We start from the raw sequence: 25,591 nt of genomic DNA, 5'->3' as shown, positions 1-25,591 counted from the left end.
CCAGTCGAATCAATAGTCCGGTCGCTGCGATCAACGAACCCTCTTGATAGGAGATCCTGCAGCAGGTACATGTATTTCGCGAAGGGTTGGTCGACGCGGAATCGCGACACCGCAACATTTGCGGTGAACGTCGTGCGTGATTCTCAATCCGAAGCTTTGGCACAGTGGAGCAGGTCCCTGAAATTTGTTCCAATTAGCCTCGATAGATTGATCGTGGGCTGACTTCCAGGATTCGTATCTGGATGCTCCAAGATCGATGGTGAGGCACCTGCATCCTCCTGTAATCGTCTTCTTCGTTGTATCCAATTGTAAGCCTCTCATAGGGTGTCAAATCTCATAGCTGTGATTATTTGCACCGGATCACCTTTTATCTCGGCGAGTCGCAGCAGAGAACCTCGCCAGTATGATGTCTGTTGAAAGTTAGCACATCACAGACGGGCCACATCCTAAGAAGCTGCTTCAACGTCATCGCCAGTGAACATTGTTCTGAACAGGTTCCAGACTGGAGCGATGGTCGCTGGTTTCAAGCGCTTGATGAGTATCGATATCGAGGTTCGATCGACCCGCCCTTGTGTTGATCAACGACCCACAACCCGCGATACGAATGTGGAGGCTCGTACGATGGTATGATGCTTGTTGCAAATTCATGAAGTTCCAGACTGTTCAGATTGCGCGCTCGTTGCAAGACAAGCAGTGCGCCTAAAGGGCTCTACCGGCGGCCGTAGGTGATAGCGCTACCGGAAGTTCCGGCAAGGCTGGCTTCGGACGAACGACTCTGACCGTGGAAGAGAACAAACTTTGGAATTTCGGTGCTTACATACACTATCTGAGTGAGCTTGCGGGAAGTCAGGCTGAGTGAGCCGCCCCTGAACCCGAAATCAAGCCTGCGTTGAGAAACTCCCTGCAGTGGAGCCAGGTAATTACGTGTACGCGCGCAATAGATCACTGGCAAGATTGTATCACACGTATGTGAGTTGTCGAATGTCGAACATAGATTTCACTCTCGCTTGTCTGCCGTCTTGGAATGTTTGAGAAGTTTTAGGCAGTGTTCAGAACTAGCTTTCAACCTTCAACTTGTGCGTAAGCCAGGAACATTGCGCACTAAACCACAGCTTGCTGCTCAGGCGAGACGCGTCAGATGTAGCGCAGTCCAAAATCAACAGCTGCGAGTTGTTTCAAACAGCCTTCGGGCGGCTCTTGGGCAAGGAACATGAGTCTTGGGCGCTTGGAAGACCCAGGCACGGCGACGGAGGTCCACAAAAGTCTGGGTAGGTAGGGCTGTTCGCTTGTCTCCTAATGTTGACCGTGCGATCATGCCGCAGTCACCCCGACCTTGTGGAGTGTAATGTGCTGCAGGCTGATGCACTTTTAGATATCAACAAACTTGTGCTGCACGGAGGAGGTGTTGAAGCCGGAGAAATCTGACCGCTGACCCTCCACGACACGATGCACCGTCGAAACCGGATTGAGCGGAGGAAGGCTGGTCAGGGTCTGTAATGTGCAGGTGCTTCGGTGCACGGGGAAAAATAGTGGTGGTCAATACGGCGGGCTGTGCGTGCGTCGACGGACCCTGGAAAAGCCTCGATGAGCTCGGGCGCAGCTTCGGCCTCGACAAGGCCCCTTCATTTTAGAACTTGCCGACCACGTTGACTAGATAAGAGCCCAAGGCCCTCGACAACTTCGTGTAATCAGCAGTTCACACCACGTCGACATAGCTACTCTACAGCAGAATCTCGTCATTCTGCTGCCCAGACCTTGTCGTTCATCGTGGTTACGACGCTACCGCGTATTGATTGGCTAAGCGATCCACATTGCATACGTCCCAAGCCACCCCTAATCCAATCGCGCTATCTATTAAGGTTGTTTTGCCGACCAAGCGACGTGAGCACCCACAACACCCTTGGTACACGGAGTCCCGCGGGCTACATCATCGAACATCCGGTATCCCTCTGTCTGGACACATATATTCTACTGTCCCCTTCGAGACTTACATTGAATAAGAATACTACACTCTCATCAAGCAAGACAACACCATACGACACCATACGACACCATACGACACCATACAACACCATACAACACTGTCACCACTTGACACTGCGACACCAATTTAAATACGCTCCACCACGACTCCATCCTTCAAGTCATTGAACACAATGTTCTCCTGCGCCAATTACGAACGCGGATGCCGTGGACGCTGCAATACAAACGGAAGCAGGTGTGGCGACTGCATTGCGCTCAATCTCCAAGCTCGTTCGAGCAGCACATCCTCGACCTTGTCTACAAACTCAAGACCGGTTGCTCAGTACTCGGCGATGACGTCATCCTTTGCATCGCTCAAGCAACTCAATTCCGCTACAACAAGGGCCTCGTAACCGTCGAGACTGCCAATTTGTAACGACTTTGTATGAACACCATTCTGAACATTAGCGATAGTGTCGTCGAACACCACCTACCATCTTCCATCAGATGACCTTGAGTTCATGATCTGGAATTGCATTTACACGGCGTACCTTTTCCTTCCCCAGCTGTACGATATACCACTTGTCCGGATAGACACAACTAGCGCAGGGCGCTCAGTAAGAGGAGGATTATCATGAGACATCGAAGAGCACAGTGATGCCACGACACACAGGCAGACTAGATCCGCAGAGTATCACAAGGAGATTTACGCAGAATCACGTTGAATCGATACATCTTCGTACGACGACATGCAAACGTTCTTTCAGTCTTTGCCACTCCGTGACCCTATTCGCAAGCTTACCTTATCGTACTGCAATGTTGCTGCGATTATTGCGTGGCCAACGTTCAAGTGCATCGGTCACACGAAACCGGCAAATGAGGGAGGCACGCCGTCTCTCTCCCCTTGAAATGCAGTCCCACGAGCGTACGAATCAGTCACCCATGGTCGCTCACAATCCGCTTGATACCTTCATGTTCTCATCTCGAACCATGTGCAACGCGGCTATCAGACACAGACCGTTGTTTGAGGGAATATCTCACCACCCAGCCTGGCAACATCACTCTATCCCTCAGATCCCGACCTCCTTACACGCGTGTCCAGCGCATCGTCAGAACGTCAGACCGCAAATCCGCACATCTTTCCCCAATCCCCCGATCCCCACAGGCAGGAATGAAACTTCCATCTCGACCACGAGGCTTCCAAGCAAAGTGGGTCAAGTGGGTCAGACGATGATTTATTCGCTTCGAGACCTGCAACAACCTTAGGGTCTGGACGGGCCTCTGGATCGATCATGGCATTTGCGGTGGATCGGTAGGAACAGGATCTTGCCAGAGACGTGGTGAAGACTGGGCCAAAACGCTATGACGTTGTGGCGCACAGAAAGCCGAGCAAACCGGCTTGAAGCGCGCCAAGGACAGAGCGGGCACTGGTAGGGCAGTCCTCATGAGAATAAACATGGTCAAATCTGCATGTGTCGAGAGCCACTCCACCAATGCACAGACTATTTGACCAATCACGTCAAGTGCTGTCTGGGAATCTCTCTCGCCAGCACTTCCCGGACCGCGGTCAATCCGGCAGCGGGCAGCGGGCTTACTTCTCACAAAGTTGTGTTGTGCATTGTTTTAAACAAGTGAGAGCAGAACAATTACAGCTCTGCTTCCGCGAAGAGGAGTCGCATCCCAGAACCGGAAACTGCTCTCCAGCCGAGCTCAGGCACACGGATGCAGCCTTGTGTCACTTTGCATACACCACCAATCAACACCCACTCGAGCTCAAAGACGCTTTTCCTGTGATACTAAACATATCTCAAGTTTGCGTCTTTCATGGCTTACACCTCGATCAATGTGCTCAGAATAGGACGTGATAATGAACATGTTTCTCCATGCACTATCCCATGCCTGATACAGACACAAATCCCCGCTGCACGTATGCTTAACCCCGTGATATGGGAGCCGCGTTTCCATATGCAAACGACTTAAGCACAATCATTTGAAAACTCTTTATTAGCTAGACTCATCCACAATTTCACTATACAAGCTTCTTGCACGTTGGAAAATAGTCGACTCAACATAGTACTCCCGCTTTCAAGATGCAGGGCAAAGCCCATCACTTCGCGACGTCACCGTGCATTACTTGGCATTTTCGATATCTCGCTACTAGAGACAGCTCCTTGTCAAAGACCTTGTAGGTGGATAGCACAACTCAGACAACAGTGTCGGCGGTCACCAGTACTGTCGCTATTCTTCACTTCCAGTTATGCTCATTGCTTACTTCAGGTCCACTTGGCACTGCCAAATCATCGGCCCAACTCCAGTAGCTCACCTTCTGGTCATCAGAGCTCAAACTGTCCAACCTCTCTAGGTCTGAGACTTGTGGTATCGAAGAACTCGTTAGGGGAAGCCTCGTCAAATGTGGGCAGCCAATCTCAAAATACTTTTGTCCAGCAGCACTCGCCGCTTATCATTCTACAACCGCCGCTAGGTTGGCGGCGGATTATACATAGACACAAGGCTTTCGAGATTATAGACACAGTATCACCGACATCGGCAGCAGTACAAATATGACCTGAAACATCAGAGAACAGTGAATAACGCTGTAAGTTATGAAGGCATGGTTCCAAGCTGCGGTCCGACGGGAAAGTCTCGTAAACGTTATGCCCATCCTTTGCTATACATCGTCAACCCATGTATCAGTTTACGCCCACATGTCGACTTACCGTCATGCAAGTACGGATAGGCGGGAGGTATGTAAACGTATTCCATTCTTTTTCGAGCTGTACACAGTTCCTGACAAACCGTATGCTGGTATCAGGAGAGCTTTCGAAACCCAGAACATCGCCCAGAGAAATGATCTGGAATACCATTTGCTATCAATTGCAACACTGGGTAAAAAGAATGGTTCGCATTGGAATCTTGTGGTTAGCAACATGCCTACTCGTCGAATCTCAGCGAGAATGCGTACTTAAAACCCTTTATCGGCTCATGTCCCAAAGGAAAGGTGTCGTATTGTTGACTCAAGTCGGGAATATAGGGAGCTAGAGACGAATGTCGTTCTCGTCAGAGTCTCAGAGAGAGGCCTGTAGCGATAGAAACACTCGGCCTCAGATGGTGCATTCGTCGCTGTTTCCTGCGCCAGCTGTCGTGGGTCAACCATACGAGCAGGCTACAGAATTATTTGATGTGTGGGCTCTAATGTAGCAAACGAGCTTGCCGCCCCAAAGGTGTCCACTCTCATCGCGCAGTCTCCGGAGATAGCAACGGACTGCAATGTAATAAACTCGCGAAGTGGCGATGAAGTTATAATCGAAAAGCTTGATGGATACGCGCCAAGGAAAGTGGGGCACCGATGTGGGCCCGTCCTCGGCCTTTGAAGGTTTCTACACGTGTTGCATGCACAACTATCGTCTACATTGATGCAGCCTTGACATATCACACCAACATTGTTGACCATGCATCCAATTTTCTATGCCATCATAGGCGTTATCATTATCCTTGTTCTCGGGCCCGTAAGTTGACCCAGCTGCAAACATGTCGCAAAGCATGGAGTGCAAACACGTCGCGACATCCGTCGCTTCCGCATGTGCCCCTGACCTGACTTCGAGGTGTACCAATTCGTTCAGCCATTCCACTGACAGTAATAGGCCGTGTTCGCAGACCGCAGTCCTATCCCAGAAACCTCTGGCAAAGTCTCCAAAGTCCTCGCACCAGTGGATATTGAGACGATTCTTAAGTCATCAAAATACGTCGTCGTCGACTTCTACGCAGACTGGTGTCCCCCATGTCGCACTATTGCACCCATCTTCTCCAAGCTTGCCGATGACCACGCGGTATCCGGCCAGCTCGGCTTTGCCAAAGTCAACGTGGACCACGTGAAGGATGTCGCGAAAAAGTATGGAATCACGGCCATGCCTACGTTCTTATTGTTCGAGAACGGCGAGCCGACGCAAGTGAAGGTCGTGAGGAAGGGTGTGGAGGAGAGTCTTGGGCAGGTCAGGGGTGCAGATGTGACGCTGTTGAAGAGCGTCGTGCAGACGTTGGCGAAGGAAGTGGGAAGCTCATAGGCAAGTGCCCCGACTGAGGTTATAGAGTGCTTGCCTCCTATGAGAAATGTATATAGTGTGGGTGTATCTCAACAATGAGCTCATTTGAAAAGCTTTCGAGGGTATTACGTAGCTCCAAAAGGACTACGACGCCTCATCGAGCGCTTCTGGCAACACCTGTACTGAGTGAAAGAGGGGACACGTCTCTCACGTCAGCCTTGCAGATCAACCCCAATCAAGCCAGTCTTGGACGCCTTAGCATAGCCCCGCCGTCAACCGTCAAGCAGCTGCCCATGAACAATCAATAACCTCTTCCAGGACGTCGAAGAGTTTCATCGATAGCACTATGACGGAGTACGACTTCTCGACGCGCGCCGGCTTCCAGCTCGCGATGAAGAACGCCCTTTGTACTTCATCACCGGAAGAAACAAAACAGTACGCAGAAGCAACAGTAATCTCAGATTTCTATCACATCAACAACGGGAAGCGTAACTCGTTCGAGGAGTGGTTCGCAAGTCTCGAAGCCTGGCGCGGAAAGATCACAGGCTACGAGCCCAAAGTGTGGGTTGGAACTTCTGGAAGAGGAATGAATACTAATGCTGGGCTAGAGAGGAGTTTCTGCGTGACGGCAATCAGCTTGCAGCGCGAATGACCGGCGTGCTTGATCTGGGCGGCAAAGATACGTTCTACGAGTGCTTCTTCTTCACCGCGGTTGACGGGGCAAGTGGAAAGCTGGCGTCGTTGACAGAGAGAGCAATCTGGGGAGATGTTGGGGGAGAGGAAGTGCATGGGACTACTTGAGTGCTATTGGGCATATCTTCGTGGGCTTAAATAGGAACGTGAAACCGTTTGATTTCTTCAACGCGTGCATGCATGTGCTTGATTTAATATCTCACTCACAACACTATGATGTTTGTGGTTGATATGAAAGAAAGAGCGACTGGAAGGAAACCGGCAGATACTATCCGCTACAAAAGTCGGTGACTCTGCAAGAGTTACACAGCTGCTGAGCCATGCAGAGTGCATCAAGTATACCCACAACTACTTTCAGACTCAAGGTTCAGTTAGCTCTGAAGTAGAAAAGTGAAGTAGTAGACGCATGGAATTGTCGACTGGGTTCCACAGGGCAAGAAGTGCAACAAAGACTGCAAGTTGTTAGATGGAACAAGACGGCGTGTCCGTATGAGCACATCATAGCAGCGGGGTTCCAAGCACTTATGCCCGCCATGAGACATTGAGCGAATACACTGTACAGCTGAGAGAAACGTATTAGGCCTGCGGGTTGGTACACCAAGATGCCGCTCAGCCTTGTGGGATTGAAGTCCGGCAGTCGTACTCCTGTCAATTGTACAAGTCGGGACAGAAGTAAGAGCTTGCATCTCGGCCGGGACGAGCTGAATACAAAGTTGTGCCTCGCTTGAGTACTTCGAGTGGTGGTGTTGAGGCTACGGGAGAGCACTGCATTACCTCCATCGATATGAGTGCATAGTAGGACCAGGACGCAAGATCAGAAATCGAGGGAAGGTACATGAAATGGACAAAGATAGGCTGGGCGAGTATTATTTTTGCGATGCGTCAAGCGCAAAGGTTCATCTTGAGAACAAGACTGCCATATACCAGCCGCCTAGCAGAACTGCAATGAATGCAATGAGCATAGCATTGCCCTTCTTCGTCAGGACGACGTAGGACAACGCACCGACCATAACCTCCCACCTGCGAGCAGCCTCTTGCCTAGACTTCCACGCCGGATTGAGAGGGAAAGGCGCTTCAACCGGGCTAACGCGGGTAGGCATATCCTCCACACGCAGTGACAGCGCAACCGGTCGGTGGTCTGACGTCGCTTGCACTGGCAGTGCTGTGTATATCTGCGGTTCGAGCTTCGATGTTTGCGAAGGCAGGTACAGTATCCTGTCACACCAGGACGGGTATCGGTGCTTGGCCCATTGCCATTCGTCGTCGCTGCTACGTGACGTCGAGTACTTGTAGGTAGGGGGGAAGGTGATGGGTAGTTCTTCGAGCCCGTGAAGGGTGCGATTAGCCTCCTTCTCTCGTGTCAGCTGGTCGCGGCTGAGTAGCTGCGAGTAGTGCTTCGACGATGATTCGACTGCCGCCATGGACGGAAATGATTCGTGAGCACTCTCACCAGGCGAGGAGTCGTGCGTGCGATAATTCAGATCGCCAAAAAAGAAGACGTGACTTCCTGGAGCAAAGAGCCCGTCATGCTCGCTTGGTGCCTTGCGTGAGCTCAGCAAAGGCGCTTCATCACTCGAGCTGTACATAGAGTCGTCGTGGTTTGCAAATACCAAATTGCGCACGACATTCTCCCAATCTTTGTTCCTAGCAGCCACATTCTTCTCTGACGGCGCAAGATGAGCAGCAGCAAAGCTGAGGTTCAGCGTCTCCCCTGATGCTGATGTTGGACATGTGACGCCGACACGCATAGCCACAGCACCCTTGTTACCCATATTCGAGAAGCCGACGCCTGCGCCTGCTGATTGTATCCACTGTATCCGTTGTGTGAACCTCGGCTTTGCGAATATCATCAGGGCTGTCATGCCCAAACTACGGGTTGCAACATGCTCCAAGCGCTGGCTGCCGTGGCCGTGCAGATCCGCTGCAAGCTGGACGGTGGTGTTGAGGCGGTCGAAGTATGGCTTTAGGTAAGAACCTCCAAGGAACGAGTAGGCAATGGGCGCAATCTCCTGTAATGAGATTGCGACTAGATCTGGTAATGGCGCTCCTTTGGGCAGGGCCTCAAAAAAGGACGGCGCAAGTGCCTGAGGATCGACAAGGGTGCGCGCACAATTGAACGTCAGTAGGTAGAGCTCAGACATCGTGAGCTGTTGGGTAGGAATGCTGGACACGCGCTGGTCAGCATTGCTAAAGCTAGGGTGCCATAGACCAGGATCGAAGTCTTAAGAGGGACCAAATGCCGGGCGGGAAACAGAGCATACTGAAGGACAGGCAACGTGAAATTCTTGAACAAGTCGCCGGTGGCTAATCAAGCCGTTGCTGGATGCGTGTGCTCACTTGCGGCGCGCCGTGTTGCCCAAAGAACACGGAGAACACGGAATGTGTGTCACGGTGTTGAGTGGCCCCGCACAATCGGCCCTCGCGGCACGAAGGAAGGCCGAGCACAAGAGGTTCCACAAGGGTCTTGGGGGTGGAGACAGAGGAGCGGCGGCGTGGAGACAGAGGATACTCTGTTGGATATGAAGGAGTGCTGTTGGAAGATCGCGGTTCTCCCTGCAGCGGTTGTCACTCCGCCTACGTCATGGCGCTCATCAAAAGAATAGTGGAGAGCTTGGGAAGCTCGGGGAGCCCGGGGAGCTCCAAGTCGAAGCTATCGAGAGCTCAAGAACAGCTCTTCGACACCAATCTCAACTCACTTTTTTTGTCGAGCGGTGTGTCCGAGTTCCGCCGATTCTACAATTTGTGCTGTTCATCTGACTTTGGCGAGCCGATCGTCTCGAGGTGCATTCACGGACGGAATCTAGTAGCTTTCTAGCTGACGATACCTGAGCGCAAGCTGCATGACCTTTAAAGCAGCCGCTTATCCCCCCAGAAACCCAACTCGGAACCCCAATTGCACTTCCACCTAGACTTCATAATGTTCAAGGCACAAATTGCCCGCCAGCTCGCCCGCACAGTCAGAGTGCAAGCCCCACGAGCTGCGCTTCGTCCAGCAGCTTCTACCGTTCGACCATTCACCAGCTCTGTGAACCGATTCGACAAGAGCGTTGAGGAGGATCATGACGCTGCGTCCTCATCTGCGGCCGCCGGAGAAAGCGGAGACCATGAAGGCCAATTCGCCCGTACAAGGGAGAATATCGTGGTCGAATACCCTGAGGAGAAAGACCTGCCTCCATCACAGCCAGTCCAGGGTCGTGGAGGGTTCCACTTCAAGCGCACTCTGGCTGCCTTCTCTATGGAGGGCAAGACTGCGATTGTTACCGGAGGAGCTCGCGGACTCGGCCTGGTCATGGCTCAAGCATTGGTCACGTCGGGCGCCGATGTTGCCATTGTCGATATGAACAAGGAGGAGGCGCAGAGGTCAGCTGAGGGACTCATTGACCTTTTCAAGCAGGAGAACGAATCCGGCTACACCAAGTGAGTTTGCGCCAGGCCTTCCTCAGCGCCATGCTGACATGTACCCAAGGCTGCCCAAGGTCACTGCGCACTACTGCGATGTCTCCAGCCCTGACTCCGTGAACGAGTCGTTCGCTGAGATTATCAAAGTTCATGGCAAAGTTGACAACCTCGTTACCTCTGCTGGGTTCACCGAAAATTTCGATGCGATCTCATACCCTCACGACCGCATGCAGAAGCTTTGGGGTGTCAACGTTGACGGCACCTACCTCTACGCGGTCACTGTTGCAAAGCACCTCATGGAGCGCAAGGCGCCTGGTAGCGTCGTCATGATCGGCAGCATGTCTGGTTCCATCGTGAACGTTCCTCAGCCTCAGGCTCCCTACAACGCAGCAAAGGCCGCCGTGAGGCACCTGGCTGCCAGTTTGGCAGTTGAGTGGGCTGAGCATGGCATTCGTGTCAACTGCATCTCGCCCGGCTACATGCTCACTGCTCTGTAAGTCTCTCGATGTCGATGTTACTTAAAATTTACTGATCAGTCTTGCAGCACCAAGAAGATCCTTGACGACAACCCAGAGCTCCAGAAGCAGTGGACATCCCTCATTCCCGTGGGTAAGATGGGTCGCCCTGAGGATCTTATGGGCGCTGTCACGTTCCTCTCCAGCGACGCCAGTTTGTACGTGAACGGTGCAGACCTGCGCGTCGATGGCGCATACACCTGCACTTAGTCAGGTAGCGCATACCCAAAAGTTGTTGTATGATCAGCCAATGTAGAAAGCGGCATTAGCGATAAATATTGTTGTTACAACCACATGCATGAACTGGGCCTTGATGCTATGACGGAATTTGCTAAGGAGTGGAGCCGCTTCACGGGCCGAGCGGCTTGCCTGCAATGTGACCCTTGGGTGTCTCGACGAAACACCGCAGCTTTCAGCCCAGCCAAGAACACACCGTCCCAGGCGAAGAATGCACCCTTCTCGCGCGCGATGAGGCACAACTACATCATACCTGCCACATAGTCCACGCTCGCTCCACTCGCCGCGCTTATTCGTGCACCATGTTCAACATTGGGAATCTGGTGCAGAAGGCCCAGCAATTCATAGAGCCCACCCTCAGCAACATCGCAGCCCCTTCCTCGAGCGACCGCCGACCGTCCAAGGCAACACTATTTCGCTACCAGTTCCGGCTGCCCGACTCGCAGAACCCTCTTCAAGAGATCACCGCCGAGCTTACTTTGCAGCCCCACCACTCGACGAGAGGCCCGGACGAACCTGTGACAGAAGGGGAGCGAGGACAAGGAAATCACTATGTGGGAAAGCTGCACCTGAGCGAGCAGTATCTCTGTTTCTCTACGCAGGGGTCGAGCTTCCTCAACACCGCCAGCTCGAGCTCGTCCAGCAGCTTCACAGGGCAGACACATGGCGCAGGGCCGGCCGGCAATGGCTTTACACTACCTCTATGTGGCATCAGGAGAGTCGAGAGACTGCACAGCCAGAGTTACATGTTCGCGCTCGCCATCACCACGTGGAACGGCATACCTGACTCCAAGACCAAAACGCCTTCTGGTCAAAAGCTCACCATCCAGCTGGCTGGTTCGAGACAGGCCTGCGAGCGCTTCTGTGATGGTTTGAAAAGGGGGCTGAGGGATGGTGTCAAGAGTGTAGACACGCTACGCAAGGTGGCTCTCACTAGCTACTCCGAGTACCTGCTCACCACGGACGAAGAGAACACGGCTGCTACTGGAGATCTTCAGCAAGGGAGAGAACACCCAGATACAGGTCTTGGACTGACTTTCAAGTACCCTGGCAATGCGCGGAAACTGAGGGATGCAACCAAGATACGCTTATGGCGAGAGTATTTACGAGGTAGGCGTGCTTGAATTGTGTCTTCGACGAAGGCTGACAATGTACAGAAAACGGCCGAGGTGCGACACTCATCCGCCAACCAACATTCCACAAGTTGATACGCGTCGGTCTGCCGAATCGATTACGAGGAGAGATCTGGGAGCTCACCTGTGGCTCGTTCTTTCTGCGCCTACAGAATCCAAACTTATACACGGATACCTTAGCGAAGTTCTCGGGGCGAGAATCGCTGGCCATAGATGAGATCGAGAAGGACTTGAACCGCAGTCTACCAGAATACCCCGGCTTCCAGGATGAGGCAGGTATAGGCAGGCTGCGGCGCGTCTTGACAGCGTACAGCTGGACGAACGAGGAGGTTGGATACTGTCAGGCGATGAACATCGTCGTGGCAGCATTGCTGATGTACGTGTTCCCTTTCACTGAAGCGATTTTGACTCTGACAACACAAGTTACGTTTCTGAGCCCCAAGCCTTCTTTCTGCTCTCGATACTATGTGACCGTCTATTACCGGGATACTACTCACAGACCATGTACGGAACCTTGCTGGACCAAAAAGTCTTCGAGTCGTTGGTTGAAAAGACTATGCCCATCCTTTGGGACCATCTCGTCAAGTCTGATGTTCAGCTTTCCGTGGTCTCCCTACCTTGGTTCCTGTCGCTCTACATCAACTCGATGCCCTTGATCTTCGCCTTCCGAGTCCTGGATGTCTTCTTCCTTGAAGGACCCAAAGTCTTGTTCCAAATTGGGCTTGCCATCTTGCGCATTAACGGCGAGCAGCTCTTGGATGCTGCAGACGATGGATCTTTCATCTCAGTTCTGAAGTCATACTTCTCTAGACTCGACGAGTCTGCGCATCCCAAATCCGAGAACCAGAAACTGCGAGCCGTTACACGGTTCCAGGAGTTGATGGTAGTGGCATTCAAAGAATTCGCTGGCATCACGCAAAACACCATCTCAGAACAACGGGCGAAACATAAAGATGCAGTTCTCGAGAACATTGAGAACTTTGCTAAGCGCACATCTATTCGCAATCTTGGCCCTGAAAGCAAGAAGCTGAGTGTGAACGACCTGGGCTTCTTGTACGACAAATTCTACGCGGTCCTGTATGATAGACAGCAGCGAGCAGAGATCATGCAGCAAGAAGCTGAGCGAAAAGCAAAGGTCAGCCGTGCCAAGGCTACGGAGATCATCAGTGGGTTTGCAAGCAGCAGTGCCGAAAAGGGACGGGTGGCCGTGGGCGTCAGTCCAACACACATGGACTATGATGCGTTCAGGGAGTTCCTTGCTGGTAAGTCGGTCTCGAGAGAAGCAAAAATCACGCTAACAAGTCGTAGGAATCGCGAAATGGGCCGTTACTGACTCGCCAACGTCGCCGAAAGAGGCGAATCCCACTCAGACTCACTCATATTTTGGCGGCAGCATGAGAAGTCGGCCGCCAGTATCACCTTGGGGTTCAGGGCCAGAGCCTGCAGATCACGAGTTCCTGAAGCGCCTCTTCCGCCGCTGGGATACTGACATGACCGACTCGCTCTCGCTGCAAAATGTTGTGGCCGGATTTGCCGCTGTCAAGGGGACCAAAGATATCATGTCGAACATCAGCTACTTCTTCGAGCTATACGATGATGATGGCGATGGCAGGGTGGACCGCGAAGGCATTTTGAGAATATCAGAAGCTTTACTCTTCCTGTCGAGAAGAGGACTCCACGAATCTGTCAGCCCTTCAGCATCGTCACTTGATGTGGGCTCTGATCCTCCAATGTCCCGGGACGAGCAGTTCCTCAGCAGTGTCTCTGCATTCATTCGCCGCTGCTTCGAGTACGCCGATCCGGATCACTCTTCGAACCAGAGCGGCGCTACGGTTGGTGAAGCAGAAGAGGGTCTAGATAACTTCGCGATCGGCGACGAAGATGAAGATGACCTTATTGATTTTGGGGACGAGCCTGCGACACCAAAGGCTGAGAGGCCTGCAGAGAATCCATTATCGCCAACGCAGTCTACACATACAATCGAGTCGGAGACAGGCGAGCGACACGAGAAAGCCAAAGCAGCCAATCTTGCGCTGGATCCCAACAAGCCTTTGCACATAACACTGCCTACCTTCCGTATGGTCATTCTAGCAGATGAAGTGCTAGAACAGTTCTTTGAAATTGGCTTCTCTTCGTCCTTCCGCCTGGCCGATGAACCCCTACCATCCTTGATGTCGACATCCTCGAATCTCACTACATTCGCCAACGCTGGCCGACAGATGTCTAGCCTAGCAGGTGGCATGGGCGTGGTAGGTGGTGCAGGTGTTGGCGTGGTCCCACCGGGCAAGAGCATTCGAGGCATTCTCGACAACATTGTCAATGACGGCATGCGCGTTGCAGCGGAGGTTAGGCGCAGATACGACGAAGCCCAGAAAGAGCTTGACGCTCAGTCGCAGCATGCCCGTGACGATGATGAGGATCATGAAGGAGAGGAGAAAGACGCAGATCTCCTCGATGGCGCAGAGACAGCAGATGTTGTCTCAGTTAAGGAGGAGAATCTCACCGACTTACTTTCGCCTGGTACTGATAAAGAGATCAGGAGTACGAAGGACCGAAGAGCGAGCGACGCCAGCCGAAGGGTTTTGGAGTTTGAGAGCGGCAAAGCTTGATCATGTACGAACAGTCGAAGTTCGGCGTTTGGGATCTTCACTTTGTTCGACTGCATCAGGGGAGCGTACAGGAGCAACACCAAATACACTATCGATTTTCACTTCTGCTGCGCGTTTGGTCGTTCTCATTATTGCTTCTCACATTTGCTGCCTCTTTGGCCGAATGCCGCACCCGCCCGCCTCTACCCTCGCCCCGAGCTACCCCGCATACCGGTAAACTACCGTTTAACTTCGCTATCGATAGTTTGGCTAGCAGAAGTGCCGAAGAGATACCAGCCTATCATGATCGTGGCACAGCTGTGGCAGATGGGTGGCTTATGGAATTGGTTGGCTGATGCTTCTGCGGCAAATCTCTTGGCTAAACTAGCAACCGCAAGGTTGGGTATACGGTAACCCACCCCATGCCCGCGTTCCGACAGCCAGACACTAACTACAGGCTTAATCCTCCATACAATATGCTCGGCTATCTCCTCTTCCATTCAACGCCTCTGCTGCCCAAAAATGTTCCGGACGGTGGTTGCTCGCACTCCGAGGCTGCTCTCAATACAACGTGAAACTCGTCGAGGTATCCTCAGCAAAGCGCTCCGCCAGGGGCCAACCGAGGTAAGTTGGAGCTTAGACCCTGAGCTTTGGATAATAATTGACGCGCCAGCAGCCTCCGCTCCTCGAACAGACGGTACCTGAACATTTTGCGGGTATCGTGAGGCAATTCGGCGACCGCAACGCGTGAGTACATGATCTATCGATGCAGAAAGCAGCAGCTTCTAATGTAATGCTATCAGTGTCATCTCGCACCACCAACGCACATCTCTCACATACGAGGCGCTCGATCGAGACTCCAATGCGCTTGCCAGAGGCCTACAGAAGAGAGGCGTGAAGAAGGGGGATAGAGTCGCAGTGTCATTGGGAAACAATGTCGAGTTCGCTACGGTGAGGCAGCTTCGTGAAGCACACAGGGAAGTACGCTAACATCTGCATAGATCACATATGCGCTCTTCAAGCTGGGCGCGATACTCGTGCCATTGAACCCTGCCTTCAATGCGCCTCAGGTTCTCTCCGCCCTCAACCACCTTGAAGCTGGCCACCTCATCATTGGCGCCGAGACGAATCTCCCACGCAAAGACCCTCGATCGAACGTACCTCTGCTCACACATCTCGTGCCGGATCTGACTGAGTCGAACCTGCAGTCCGAACTGGTGCCGTCCCTTAGGAATGTCATCATGGTAGATAACGCGCAGGGGAGGATTGACTGCGCTGTATACAGAAGCATCACAAGATACGAGCATGTGCTCGAGGACGGAGGAAAAGGTAGCGCTCTGGAGGATCAGGGGTTAGACCCCAACGATATCGTGAACATCCAGTTTACTTCAGGTACAACCAGCATGCCCAAAGCTGCTTGTCTGAGCCACCGAAGCATTCTGAACAACGGAAAGAGCATTGGCGACAGGATGCTCTTGACTGAGAACGACCGCGTTTGCAGTCCGCCTCCTCTATTCCAGTGAGTGTTCAAGCGCTACAGCTCTCCTGACCTGGCATTGACACAGCATGTAGCTGCTTTGGCTGCATTCTCGGCTATATGGCAACAGCAACCCACGGCTCCTCCATCATCTGGCCCGCCGAAGCTTTCAACCCACTTGCAACCCTTAAAGCCGCGCGCGAATACAAAGCTACGGCTCTCTACGGCGTACCCACCATGTTCGTCGCAGAGCTCGACCTCCTCGCCCATGGCGCCGTGCCTCGAGATGGCTTCGAACACCTACGTACGGGCATCGCAGCCGGGTCCTCGATACCTGCCGAGCTGATGCGCAAGCTTCATAAGCAATTGAACTTGACCGAGTTGACCATCTGTTATGGCATGACAGAAACCAGTCCAGTCAGCTGCATGACGACAACGGACGACCCGATCGAAAAGCGTATCGACAGCGTGGGCCGCCTTCTCCCACACGTACAAGCCAAGGTCGTCGATCCTAGCGACTGGTCGCGCACACTCGGCATTGATGAGCGGGGCGAGCTCGCTATAAGCGGTTACCTACTCATGAAAGGATACTGGGGCGACGAGAAGAAGACATCCGAAGTCATGGGTGCTGACGAGGATGGCGTCATGTGGATACACACTGGCGACGAGGCGACTATGGATGCTGATGGATATGTGCGCATCACAGGGCGGATCAAGGATCTCATCATCAAGGGTGGTGAAAACATTCATCCTCTTGAGGTCGAGAACTGCCTCTTTGCGCACTCTGCGATTCGTGAAGTCAGCGTGGCAGGTCTACCGGATGAGCGATATGGCGAGGTTGTTGCAGCTTTCGTAGTGAAGCACGATGGCGATGAGGGGAATATCACAGCTGACGAGGTGCGGAGTTGGGTCAGAGAAAAGTTGAGCCATCATCTTGGTACGTTTGCTGGTACTTGAATGCGAAGCATTGAAGACCTACAGTCTGAAAATTTTGCTAACGTGACCAGTGCCAAAGTACATCTTCTTCGTACAAGACTATCCGAAGACACCCAGTGGAAAGATTCAGAAGTTCAAGCTGAGAGAGTCAGGCATCAAGTGGCTACAGGAAGGTCAAGGACTGTAACAGTGCTAAAGCACGGCAAATGATTAATTACACTCCTGTTTCACGCCACTTACCCTTGACATTGAAAGCAAGCGAGAACAAAGTATAGAACATCGCGGACATAAGATCGTGTCATGGGATCCGATCAAGCACGCTTGCGCAGCGAGCGTTGTGCTGCTCAAAGTACCCTTCGGTTTAACGGCAACAACAATTTTTCGAGAACGATCTGGATCGAGGTCCTGCAAGCATGCTATTCGAGGCTCGCGCTCAGCTACGCACCTGCCAGGCAACGGATCCCCGAGATAAGATCTACGGATTATCACCTCCGCTGAAATTTTTCTGGTGCGCCGCCCGTTATCGAGCCCAGATGAGAAAAGCCTGACAGGTTTTTACTTCAAATGTGCTGTAGAGATGATGAGTCGAATCAAAGGAGCAAGCGATAATCAATGCATCCAGAGCTTACCACTGGCTTTGTGGATTTCTTCGCCTCGTTTGCGCTGTGTCTGGGACGGAAAACGATACCGAGTGCGTCCGAAGTAGCCGCTCTTGCACCTGAGCATATCCTCAGTTACCTCTGGATCACATGTCTTCGAGCCTGCGATGACTGTTGACCAAGTGGCGGGCTATGGAGATCAGCCAACCAGTTCTGAGTTGCAGTCAGCGCTCAGTGTTCTGCCGGAATATCGCGATGATCTCGAGTATAGCTTCTTTGTTAGTGGCATGTGTGGGTATCGAAAGGTCTCATGTGGCGAGACGTTGGAGTCCTGGCGAGAGACAGCTTTAATGCCTGACATTTGCAGGCAAAAGGATTAGCCGAAGGAATGCAAGACCGCTGGGGGCAGATACAGTGTCCTATTGTTTCTTCGAAGTACCATTGTATTACCACTTATTATGCATCTATGTGTCTAGCATTGCATTGCATCATGCCAGCCGCACAGACTCTACATCGTGGGGCTATCCTGCCCTACTGCCGATGGCATACACCTCTCTTGTGCCCTTGCCTGTTGTAATGGCATCACTCTGCGCGGCGACTCGACGTTGCGCTGAGTGCTTGCAGGCCGAATATATCCCGCAAGACTGTCGTGAACGTCGTCATAAGTCACGATGTGCCGCGAGCGTGTGGGAATGTTATGCCGGTGCGAGGTCGTCCTGGTCCGCACATTGTGCTGTCCGGCCTTTCCGGCTACTGGCAACTCCGGTCTTTGATCTTCTGCATTACTTTCCATCGGCATCCATGGAAGCCTCAAACGCCGGCTTTTTGATTGGCAAACTGCGCGTCTTTCTCAGCCTTCGCCTCGTGCCTCTCTTTTGTATTCTGTTCGTGTTCTTGTCGTAACTTCCTCCAGTCGAGCTTTTCAAATGTGAAATTCCATATCTTCTCTGCCACGCTTCTGCCCCACTTGCTTTGTGGCCCGTAATCATCGATCTTGCTGCTCTTCTTGCCGACATGTTGCATAACGCTAGGGGTCATGGCGTACCGGAGCTCGCCGCGCTCGTTAGCGTAGTCTTCTGTGAGTACGTCCACGAAGCCAAGGCGGCGGTCTTTGAAGTATTCGACAAGTGCGAGGGCCTTCAGGTGTGGAAAGACAAACCCTTGGGCGCAGCAACCGAACTCAGACATTTCAGCTACACCAGTAGGTATGGGCATAACCGTGTTGCGACCCATGCCGAAGAAGATAAGGATGCCGGCTGCGAGCAGAGCGTAAATCGAAATGAACGATCGAGGCGTGGTGAGAGTGAGTGAGAGTTTTGTCGTCGGTCGAGCGCAGCGTACGAAGAGCAGTATTGCAGTCGGGATGCCAGCAGCCCAAAGCGAGTAGTATAGGTAAGTCCTCCAGTCTTCCGCGTTCCAGCCAAAGAATTCTTCCGTGTAGAACAAACGCAGGTAGAGGAAATCTGCCCTTGCGCGACGCTCTGCAGCCTGCTGTTCGGCCTGATTGATTGCGTCCATCGTGCGGTGGTACCACCCATCCATGGCCACGATGTCGTCCTCGATCATGGCGATATAAGGTGTGAACTGCTCAGTGCACGCTGACAGGAGATATCTGTAATCAAAGAGCGCCTTCTCGACGTACAAACCACCCTTGCTTTCCATATTGCGGATGTGCTGCATCTGGTCATCCCCGAACTGGTAAGTGAGGACCTGATCTGCCAGCCCAGGTAGCCATGCCTCATGATACTCGGGATGTACATTCGGGTTTGAATGTGGTATAAACACTATGAGGTATATTTCCTGTCGCTCTTCTGGTGTCAAGCCTTCCAAGAGAGAGCCGACGGTATCTCGCAGATAGTGTACTCCCTCACGCTTGAAGGAAGGTATGCCGACACATAATTTTCGATTCCTCTCGGGGCCAGATTTGACTATCTCGTGACTCGGCGCATCGTGGTAGGCTTGTAAAAATTCTTCGGCCTGCTGGCGTCGGATAGCAGAGTATCTAGCAGCGTATCCCTTGCGAGGGTTGAAGAAGAACGAGGTCGGGTCGCGAGCAGATACCGCGTTAATCGTGTAGAGAATTGTGAACGTGATGAAGACAGCGATGCCCACAATCGTGCGCGCCGAGAAATGCATCGTTCCTAATCGTAAGCGAGTGACTGGGTGCGATATATTGGCCGGTAAAGCTACAAGAGCATTATCAAAATTATAGGCGGTATGAGGTGGAAGAGCAGCGGGACGCAGATAGGACGGCTATGGCATGGTGTAAGTGAGGTATGAGAGAAATTGAGGAACGCCGAAAAAAGAACAGGAAACAACAGCCATGACGACCCACGAGCCAGGCTTTACGGGAGTCAGGCACTCGCTGATCCTTCCCGCATTAAAGCTCCGTGGGGGAAAGTGGTGGGCAGAGGTTAAATTTAGTGGTGTGCAGGGGTTCAGTTGCTTGCGTGGCTTCAGCTTGGACCTTCCAGCGTCCTCGTGTAACGGCTCTTCATTCCTCTCAACAGTCTGGATGAAGACTCCTTATTAACTGTATGCGCTTCTGTCCAGGTCACATAGCTGCCGGCATGGTTCTGTGTACGAGGGGACTTGTGGCTGGATTATCAATGCCAATTCGCTTGAAAAGCCTTTGACAGCGGGCCGTTTAGAGCCAGGTCTTGGTGGCTCAGTCATAGCTTGAGACGCCCCAACGGGGGTGCCGCTGCATCCAAGAATGCTTTTCAATCTCACATGGAATGGACCAACGATGACCGGAAGATAGCAGGACTATGGCACCGGCAGATACGAGGCGGCGTTGATGAGGGTAGCCGTCGCAGCGATGCTATTGTCCTCACGGTATCTGCCGAGCTATACTGGCGCAAAGCCGAGACAAGGTTCAAGTGGCAAAGAAAATGCATACCTATGTACGCAGATGACTGTGCGTTGTTGAGCTGCAGTACCAATAATGTTGGGTGACTTCATCGCGATAAGGAGTTCGAGTCCGAGCTTTCAAGGCCTGCCAAGCATTAGGCATTCTCGATCCGTGAACCAACACCGCGTCTGCGATCCTCACAATCCGTTGTTTGTACATATGCATGCAGTCGTAACTTCTCTACAATTGGAGATCCACCAACTGAAAGGACTTGCCATGCGATGGATGCGCAGACATGGGAGTCACATTTTATCCAAGCTGTGTTCGGGTACCTTGTAGCGTCATGACGACCATCAACACCAGAGACGAGCTTCTCTTCCATCTTCATCGACAGCACGCTACGTGCCGACCATTCATCGTATCTTCTACGCTCATATCGAACGCATCAGCATACAAGCTTGGAGCTTCTGCTATATTCAGTCGCTCGCGCATTTGACTCATAGGAACCGATTTGCGCTTGCCATAATAATTACTCATATACCATTAACCTTTGCGCTCTAAGCTCACTCGGCGACGCCTCGTGCACGGCCATGCCCAAGAAGCATGCGCCAGCCTACACGCAAGCTAAGCCGAGCTATGTCCATCCATCCCTCCAAAGCTCACGAGCTTCGTCGTCATCAACACCGTCCGAGCCACAGACCGTCAATCAGCGCATACAACAACTCCGCCGGGAGCAGACACCACGAGCGACGCCAGAACAAAGGGACGAGCTCACATCGGCAGTAAGCAGTCGTACTGTCCCGCCAGACTTGCGGCGCATCCTGCATATACCCGAGGTAAACGCTCCTAAGCCAAAGCCAGGCTTGCGTTCACGGCGAGCAATTGGCAGTGCAAGACCGCCACCAGGTCCAGCAGCGCCAACCAGCTGGCTTTTATCTAGCCGCCATGCACCGGACTATGTGCGGAAGATGAGAAGGCAGCAGTCTGGCGACGGAGGTGGCGCGCCAAAGTTCTGTATGCTCGTCAGAGCGACAGACGATGAATACAAGGTGCGTTCACGCAGAATTCGGTTTTCAATCTTTGAGTGTACTAGCATAGCTTGCTTATTATTGACGCAGCGCCTTCCACCGAGTCGAAGCCTTGCGGGGGCCTGTTTGAGAACGTTTGCATTACATTGGGAAGAACTCGCTGAATTCGAGCAACATTACCTCCCTACCGTACCTATATCGCTGAGGGAGGCTTTGCTAAGCTATCTGGCTGCTTTTGGGGCCAAGGAATGCCTGAACTTCAGATCATTCAGGATATTATTCCAGAATGAAGAGGGTACTGGCACTTCAGGCTGGGACGAGGTTCGTCTTCTGGATTTCACTGGGCTCCTGAGTGAAGCTTTTACCATCGCAGAGGTGGGAAAATGCCTCAAGCGGTATACACTGCAACTACCAAGTGCCAAGGGCTTGCAAATCGACAAGTCGACAAGCAAAGGGAAGGGGAAACTGGTAGAGATTGCTGAATCCTGGGAAGAGGAGGTCGAGGGATCATCGGGTGCCCAGCCTGTCTTGACTGCAACGCTTACAACACCATACTTCGCCAATCTCAGCAGGTTATCGCTTGCGCGCCCAGGTGCGTGGGCATCTTGGCCAGAACTATTGAAGATCTCTTCAAGCCTGAACAAGATAACACACCTTTCACTCGCTTACTGGCCGCGGCCATCTACAACACCTAACGCCGCAACGACATCCATGGTATCAAACGTTGCCACAGTCTCACTCGGTGGCTCTCACTTCTACTCCGATCTTGACGACGATTGGCACGAAGCCACCAACATTCTACGCCGTTTCTCGACCAACACATACTCGTTGCAGTGGCTTGATCTGGAAGGATGTTCCTGGCTGAAGGCTTTGAGCTGGCGTTCAGATGCGCTTCTGTCAGTGTCAAGATCTGACCACGATCCCGAAGAATGGAAATACCACACAGCATCGCCTGGTCCAGACTGGAACGATGCATGGCGGCGAATCACATATTTGAACTTCTTTCAGGGCTGGATACCAGCGGATACTCAATCGCTGCAGAACATACCCGCCGGGATGGTACCGGTGCAACTGATGCGCTGGCTACGAGAGAATAAGGCTGACGACGAAGTGAACTGGAAGTTGAATGCACACGAGACTGGACACGCCGTGACTGAGTGGATCAGCCGAGAGAAGATGGCAAGAAGTGTAAGACAGGAAATTCTTGCTGCTCGACGAGCTGGAGAAGGTGCGTGGTGTCGCATTGACCACGGGTGGGGCAATCCAGGTGAATCAAAGGCCTCGTGAAGATCGCAAAAGGCTTCGGTACAGTTCGCAGTACGTTGAAATTTAGGATGGTTGAGAAACTTCCCATGTTCCACAATTGGCTTGGCATCTGAATATCAAGTTAGCCTCCAAAATACCCCACTTACCTGCCCATCTTCGACCGTCTGCACAATGGGCGCATCAGCTGACGAGGACTGGGAGTACGAGTACGATGAGGTCGAAACAGACGACTTCTACATCCCCATTGATCTGTCGAACGTCCCGAAAGGCCAGAAACACGTCGACAGCGATCGTCGCACTGGCCATCCCACACTCCTGAAGAGTCGATTGCGCGCTCTCAACGCGCAGCGTGGCCAGCAAAAAGATGCGCCCACGATCGAAAATGCCCGCATCAATGCCAACGGTGAGGAGGCAACAACTTTGGGCGAAGCACAGATTATCGGTCTGCACACCGAGAACCCGCTGGTAATGTACAACGGCCAATTGCTGAGTCTTCAGTGGGCGTCGACAATTGGAACGGACATGTACTTTGCAAAGCCGGACGCCGACACGGACTCCGGAGAAAAGCCACTTCGGTCGCTACCAAACGTGGACTTGTTAGCCATGAGCTCTGCGAAGCTGGTAGCTAAAGTTGGGCGCTTGCGACCTGGAGACGATCTCTTCAAGAGTCCTGTTGAGGCAGAAGCTGCGCAACCTGAGGTGATTGCGCAAGACCTTGCTGCAACTTTGACACCGCCTCCAACTAGCTTCCTTGCAAGACTGAATGCAGCAAAGGCCAAGCGAGGCGATTCGATGCGCCTCGCGATCTCCAAGTCGGAAGATGGCTCTCGGCTGGTGTCTGAGGTGGCAGGCGCTGACGCTGTACCATCAGCCGCATCCGGATCTGGAGACGTTGAGATGGGCGGCACATGAGAGCTACACAGGCGTATGAGCCGATCGCAGGGCGGCCCCGGGACTCACCGACGAGCGATACATGAAGTTCAGTAAAGTAGGACTTACTATTGAGTAGACCTGAGCGTGGAGGTGAATGCAACAACGACCGGTGACTTCCGTCTCATCCTAGCACCTGCCTCCATGAAAGGAGAGCACTCACACGCCCGGAGTCCCACCCTCGTGGCCTTCATGATACCCATGTTGCACTACAAGAAAGCTCAATCGACTAACCTTTTCCTTCTTCTCCACCTGCACTGACTGCCTCATACTACATCATTACCCTATTTACCTTCGACTGCATCAGTTAAGTAGTCCTAAACGCAACTGCCATGGCCTCCCCACGCTACTCTCACCGCACTCGACGAGATAGACTCAGCATCAACGTCATTCCTGTACAGTCGCGCGATGCTGAACCTCAGACCCCATACCTACATTGGCTCTTTGGCGAGAGCAGCGAGGCGGATGTCCACTCACGGCTAGTTGAAGACAATCCCGATGACGTGGAAGATGGCACTGGCTACAGCAAAGCAGATGCCGTGATTATGAAGGAGGTTGCTGCTTGGCTTGAGCTACGCGAACACGACGAGTTCTGGGCTTCAAAACCCAAACATACTGACAAGGCAAGCTGCCCATACCGAAACGCAGGCGTACAAACACTGACGGGAACAGACCTACCTCCCTACAACTAGCCAACTGCTTGCGCGACTGAAAGATCCGGACTCCTCTTCGCCTCGTGGCCCCGATGGTGCCCCAGCTTTCGACGCCCTCGTTCAAGCGATCGCATTACAGCTACTGGCATCGTGCTACACCATTCTTCCTGCATCGAGCGCCAGTCACCTGCCGCTGTTCCAGCAGCAGACCAGCAGGAAACTCGTAACTGCCCTTCGTGCGCATACCTCATACCGTCTTGCACCTGCGGCTGGACACCAGGCTCGCGCTCCGTCAGAAACTTCTCCATGGCCCGGACTCTATGCTGGACCAGAGCCGGAGGAGACTTTGGCAGAAACTGTGAGCAAGCGGCGCCGCTCTGTAAAACACAGCAGCGAGTATGTTCCAAGCCTTGCAGCAAGCGGATGGGCAGATGGCACTAACGAAACGTCTCGACGAAGACCCAGACGCCCACCCTGCTCATCTCTCGAGGTTGGCATCTTCGAAAGACTGACGTGCCAGCCATCGACACCTAGAAATCCTCACCGCAAGCACAACGCCATTTTCTCGAGGATTCTGTTCTGCAGCAAGAGGAAGGGGAAGTGCAGTGCTCCGGACGGGCCTCCACGCACAAAGTCGGACCAAAGAATTGCCACACAGGCGGTACAGCGAATTCCATCCATCATGCGCCTTCGACACACGCAATCGAATCCTCGCGCGAGGCAAGCTCTGACTCCTGAACAGCCGACATCTGATCGGAGCCCCAAGGGTGTCCGGAGCAGCAGCTCCGATCCTTCGATTGGTAGTAGGTTGCGGTATGATTTCGACATTCCCGACATTCGCAGGGTATCGGCCACGCCGAACGCCAGCCACAGAGCCAACAGCTCGTTTTCGGTGAGGGGTGTTGGCAGAGGCGACATGATGTCCTCAAAAGACTACTTGAATGAAGCACAAGTAGACAGGCGGCCGTCGTTGAGTCCTGTGAATCAACTAGCCCCGATACCTTCATAGAGTGGAGGACCATCGCCTTTCAGCGCACCGCTGTTTGAAGCCGAGTATGGGTATTTCAACATGGCCAACGCCGCGCTCCTCCAGGACGACGAAGGCCGCGAGCAAGACGCCGACGGGAAAGAACCTCGCTTCTTGGCAGTCACGTACGACAAGGCTCAATCAGAAGCTCACAGGATCGACAGGCACGATGACCTGGACTTTGACAGGCACGATGACCTGGGCTTTGACAGGCACAATGACCTGGGCTTTGACAGGCACGATGACCTGGGCTT

The 25,591-nt window shown here is 52.8% G+C and overlaps 11 protein-coding genes across 11 annotated transcripts in view; 9 read left to right on the top strand and 2 right to left on the bottom strand.

Annotated features, from left to right (window-relative positions):
* Positions 1–2,497: 2,497 nt before the first annotated feature.
* On the top strand, positions 2,498–3,342 carry M421DRAFT_231314 (uncharacterized protein). Its single transcript, XM_033588407.1, has one exon. It carries the CDS (start codon positions 2,620–2,622, stop codon positions 3,226–3,228), a length of 609 nt encoding a protein of 202 aa, XP_033446031.1. The 5' UTR covers positions 2,498–2,619; the 3' UTR covers positions 3,229–3,342.
* Positions 3,343–5,370: 2,028 nt separating this feature from the next.
* On the top strand, positions 5,371–6,132 carry M421DRAFT_423334 (thioredoxin-like protein). Its single transcript, XM_033593429.1, has 2 exons — positions 5,371–5,468; positions 5,604–6,132. Exons 1-2 carry the CDS (start codon positions 5,412–5,414, stop codon positions 6,021–6,023), a joined length of 477 nt encoding a protein of 158 aa, XP_033446030.1. The 5' UTR covers positions 5,371–5,411; the 3' UTR covers positions 6,024–6,132.
* A 216-nt stretch (positions 6,133–6,348) lies between these two features.
* M421DRAFT_69003 (uncharacterized protein) lies at positions 6,349–6,803 on the top strand (the record flags this gene model as incomplete). Its single annotated transcript, XM_033596576.1, has 2 exons — positions 6,349–6,563; positions 6,611–6,803. The coding sequence occupies 2 exons, from the start codon at positions 6,349–6,351 to the stop codon at positions 6,801–6,803; spliced, it is 408 nt and encodes a 135-aa protein (XP_033446029.1).
* A 788-nt stretch (positions 6,804–7,591) lies between these two features.
* Positions 7,592–8,836, bottom strand: M421DRAFT_94413 (DNase I-like protein; the record flags this gene model as incomplete). The annotated part of the gene is made up of 1 exon (XM_033598202.1): positions 7,592–8,836. The coding sequence occupies one exon, from the start codon at positions 8,834–8,836 to the stop codon at positions 7,592–7,594; it is 1,245 nt and encodes a 414-aa protein (XP_033446028.1).
* Positions 8,837–9,248: 412 nt separating this feature from the next.
* On the top strand, positions 9,249–10,918 carry M421DRAFT_423332 (D-arabinitol 2-dehydrogenase). The gene is made up of 3 exons (XM_033593428.1): positions 9,249–10,112; positions 10,162–10,587; positions 10,639–10,918. The coding sequence occupies exons 1-3, from the start codon at positions 9,613–9,615 to the stop codon at positions 10,817–10,819; spliced, it is 1,107 nt and encodes a 368-aa protein (XP_033446027.1). The 5' UTR covers positions 9,249–9,612; the 3' UTR covers positions 10,820–10,918.
* Positions 10,919–11,013: 95 nt separating this feature from the next.
* M421DRAFT_423331 (GTPase-activating protein GYP5) lies at positions 11,014–14,691 on the top strand. Its single transcript, XM_033593427.1, has 4 exons — positions 11,014–11,956; positions 12,004–12,355; positions 12,403–13,241; positions 13,288–14,691. Exons 1-4 carry the CDS (start codon positions 11,149–11,151, stop codon positions 14,586–14,588), a joined length of 3,300 nt encoding a protein of 1,099 aa, XP_033446026.1. The 5' UTR covers positions 11,014–11,148; the 3' UTR covers positions 14,589–14,691.
* Positions 14,692–15,089: 398 nt separating this feature from the next.
* On the top strand, positions 15,090–17,167 carry M421DRAFT_69153 (acetyl-CoA synthetase-like protein; the record flags this gene model as incomplete). Its single annotated transcript, XM_033596588.1, has 6 exons — positions 15,090–15,191; positions 15,244–15,314; positions 15,371–15,518; positions 15,569–16,086; positions 16,140–16,981; positions 17,052–17,167. The coding sequence occupies 6 exons, from the start codon at positions 15,090–15,092 to the stop codon at positions 17,165–17,167; spliced, it is 1,797 nt and encodes a 598-aa protein (XP_033446025.1).
* Positions 17,168–18,174: 1,007 nt separating this feature from the next.
* M421DRAFT_231150 (uncharacterized protein) lies at positions 18,175–19,809 on the bottom strand. Its single transcript, XM_033588404.1, has one exon. It carries the CDS (start codon positions 19,713–19,715, stop codon positions 18,390–18,392), a length of 1,326 nt encoding a protein of 441 aa, XP_033446024.1. The 5' UTR covers positions 19,716–19,809; the 3' UTR covers positions 18,175–18,389.
* A 1,214-nt stretch (positions 19,810–21,023) lies between these two features.
* Positions 21,024–22,748, top strand: M421DRAFT_7544 (uncharacterized protein; the record flags this gene model as incomplete). The annotated part of the gene is made up of 2 exons (XM_033597129.1): positions 21,024–21,482; positions 21,552–22,748. 2 exons carry the CDS (start codon positions 21,024–21,026, stop codon positions 22,746–22,748), a joined length of 1,656 nt encoding a protein of 551 aa, XP_033446023.1.
* Positions 22,749–22,898: 150 nt separating this feature from the next.
* On the top strand, positions 22,899–23,639 carry M421DRAFT_7543 (uncharacterized protein; the record flags this gene model as incomplete). The annotated part of the gene is made up of 1 exon (XM_033597127.1): positions 22,899–23,639. One exon carries the CDS (start codon positions 22,899–22,901, stop codon positions 23,637–23,639), a length of 741 nt encoding a protein of 246 aa, XP_033446022.1.
* A 350-nt stretch (positions 23,640–23,989) lies between these two features.
* M421DRAFT_397865 (uncharacterized protein) overlaps positions 23,990–25,591 on the top strand; it is a gene marked incomplete at its 5' end in the record, with an annotated part of 2,663 nt that continues 1,061 nt past the window's right edge. Inside the window, 3 exons of the mRNA XM_033590148.1 lie at positions 23,990–24,211; positions 24,330–25,202; positions 25,320–25,462. Coding sequence (XP_033446021.1) covers positions 23,990–24,211; positions 24,330–25,202; positions 25,320–25,462 — 1,238 coding nt within the window. The remainder of the gene's footprint in view (positions 24,212–24,329; positions 25,203–25,319; positions 25,463–25,591) is intronic.

The sequence above is a fragment of the Didymella exigua genome, assembly GCF_010094145.1.
Source record: "Didymella exigua CBS 183.55 unplaced genomic scaffold M421scaffold_26, whole genome shotgun sequence".
NCBI lineage: Eukaryota > Fungi > Ascomycota > Dothideomycetes > Pleosporales > Didymellaceae > Didymella > Didymella exigua.
Note: the sequence above shows the minus strand (reverse complement) of the source record. Positions and strands in the feature narration are given on the sequence as shown.

What these genes read in the sequence shown, in the direction of transcription:
- M421DRAFT_231314 (XM_033588407.1), top strand. Translation starts at nt 2,620, where the DNA reads ATGCCACGACACACAGGCAGACTAGATCCGCAGAGTATCACAAGGAGA.
- M421DRAFT_423334 (XM_033593429.1), top strand. Translation starts at nt 5,412, where the DNA reads ATGCATCCAATTTTCTATGCCATCATAGGCGTTATCATTATCCTTGTT. An exon ending in TTATCCTTGTTCTCGGGCCC is followed by an intron (nt 5,469 to 5,603) that starts GTAAGTTGACCC and finishes TGACAGTAATAG; the next exon opens with GCCGTGTTCGCAGACCGCAG.
- M421DRAFT_423332 (XM_033593428.1), top strand. Translation starts at nt 9,613, where the DNA reads ATGTTCAAGGCACAAATTGCCCGCCAGCTCGCCCGCACAGTCAGAGTG. An exon ending in AACGAATCCGGCTACACCAA is followed by an intron (nt 10,113 to 10,161) that starts GTGAGTTTGCGC and finishes CATGTACCCAAG; the next exon opens with GCTGCCCAAGGTCACTGCGC. An exon ending in GGCTACATGCTCACTGCTCT is followed by an intron (nt 10,588 to 10,638) that starts GTAAGTCTCTCG and finishes TCAGTCTTGCAG; the next exon opens with CACCAAGAAGATCCTTGACG.
- M421DRAFT_423331 (XM_033593427.1), top strand. Translation starts at nt 11,149, where the DNA reads ATGTTCAACATTGGGAATCTGGTGCAGAAGGCCCAGCAATTCATAGAG. An exon ending in ATGGCGAGAGTATTTACGAG is followed by an intron (nt 11,957 to 12,003) that starts GTAGGCGTGCTT and finishes GACAATGTACAG; the next exon opens with AAAACGGCCGAGGTGCGACA. An exon ending in GTCGTGGCAGCATTGCTGAT is followed by an intron (nt 12,356 to 12,402) that starts GTACGTGTTCCC and finishes TGACAACACAAG; the next exon opens with TTACGTTTCTGAGCCCCAAG.
- M421DRAFT_231150 (XM_033588404.1), bottom strand. Translation starts at nt 19,715, where the DNA reads ATGCATTTCTCGGCGCGCACGATTGTGGGCATCGCTGTCTTCATCACG.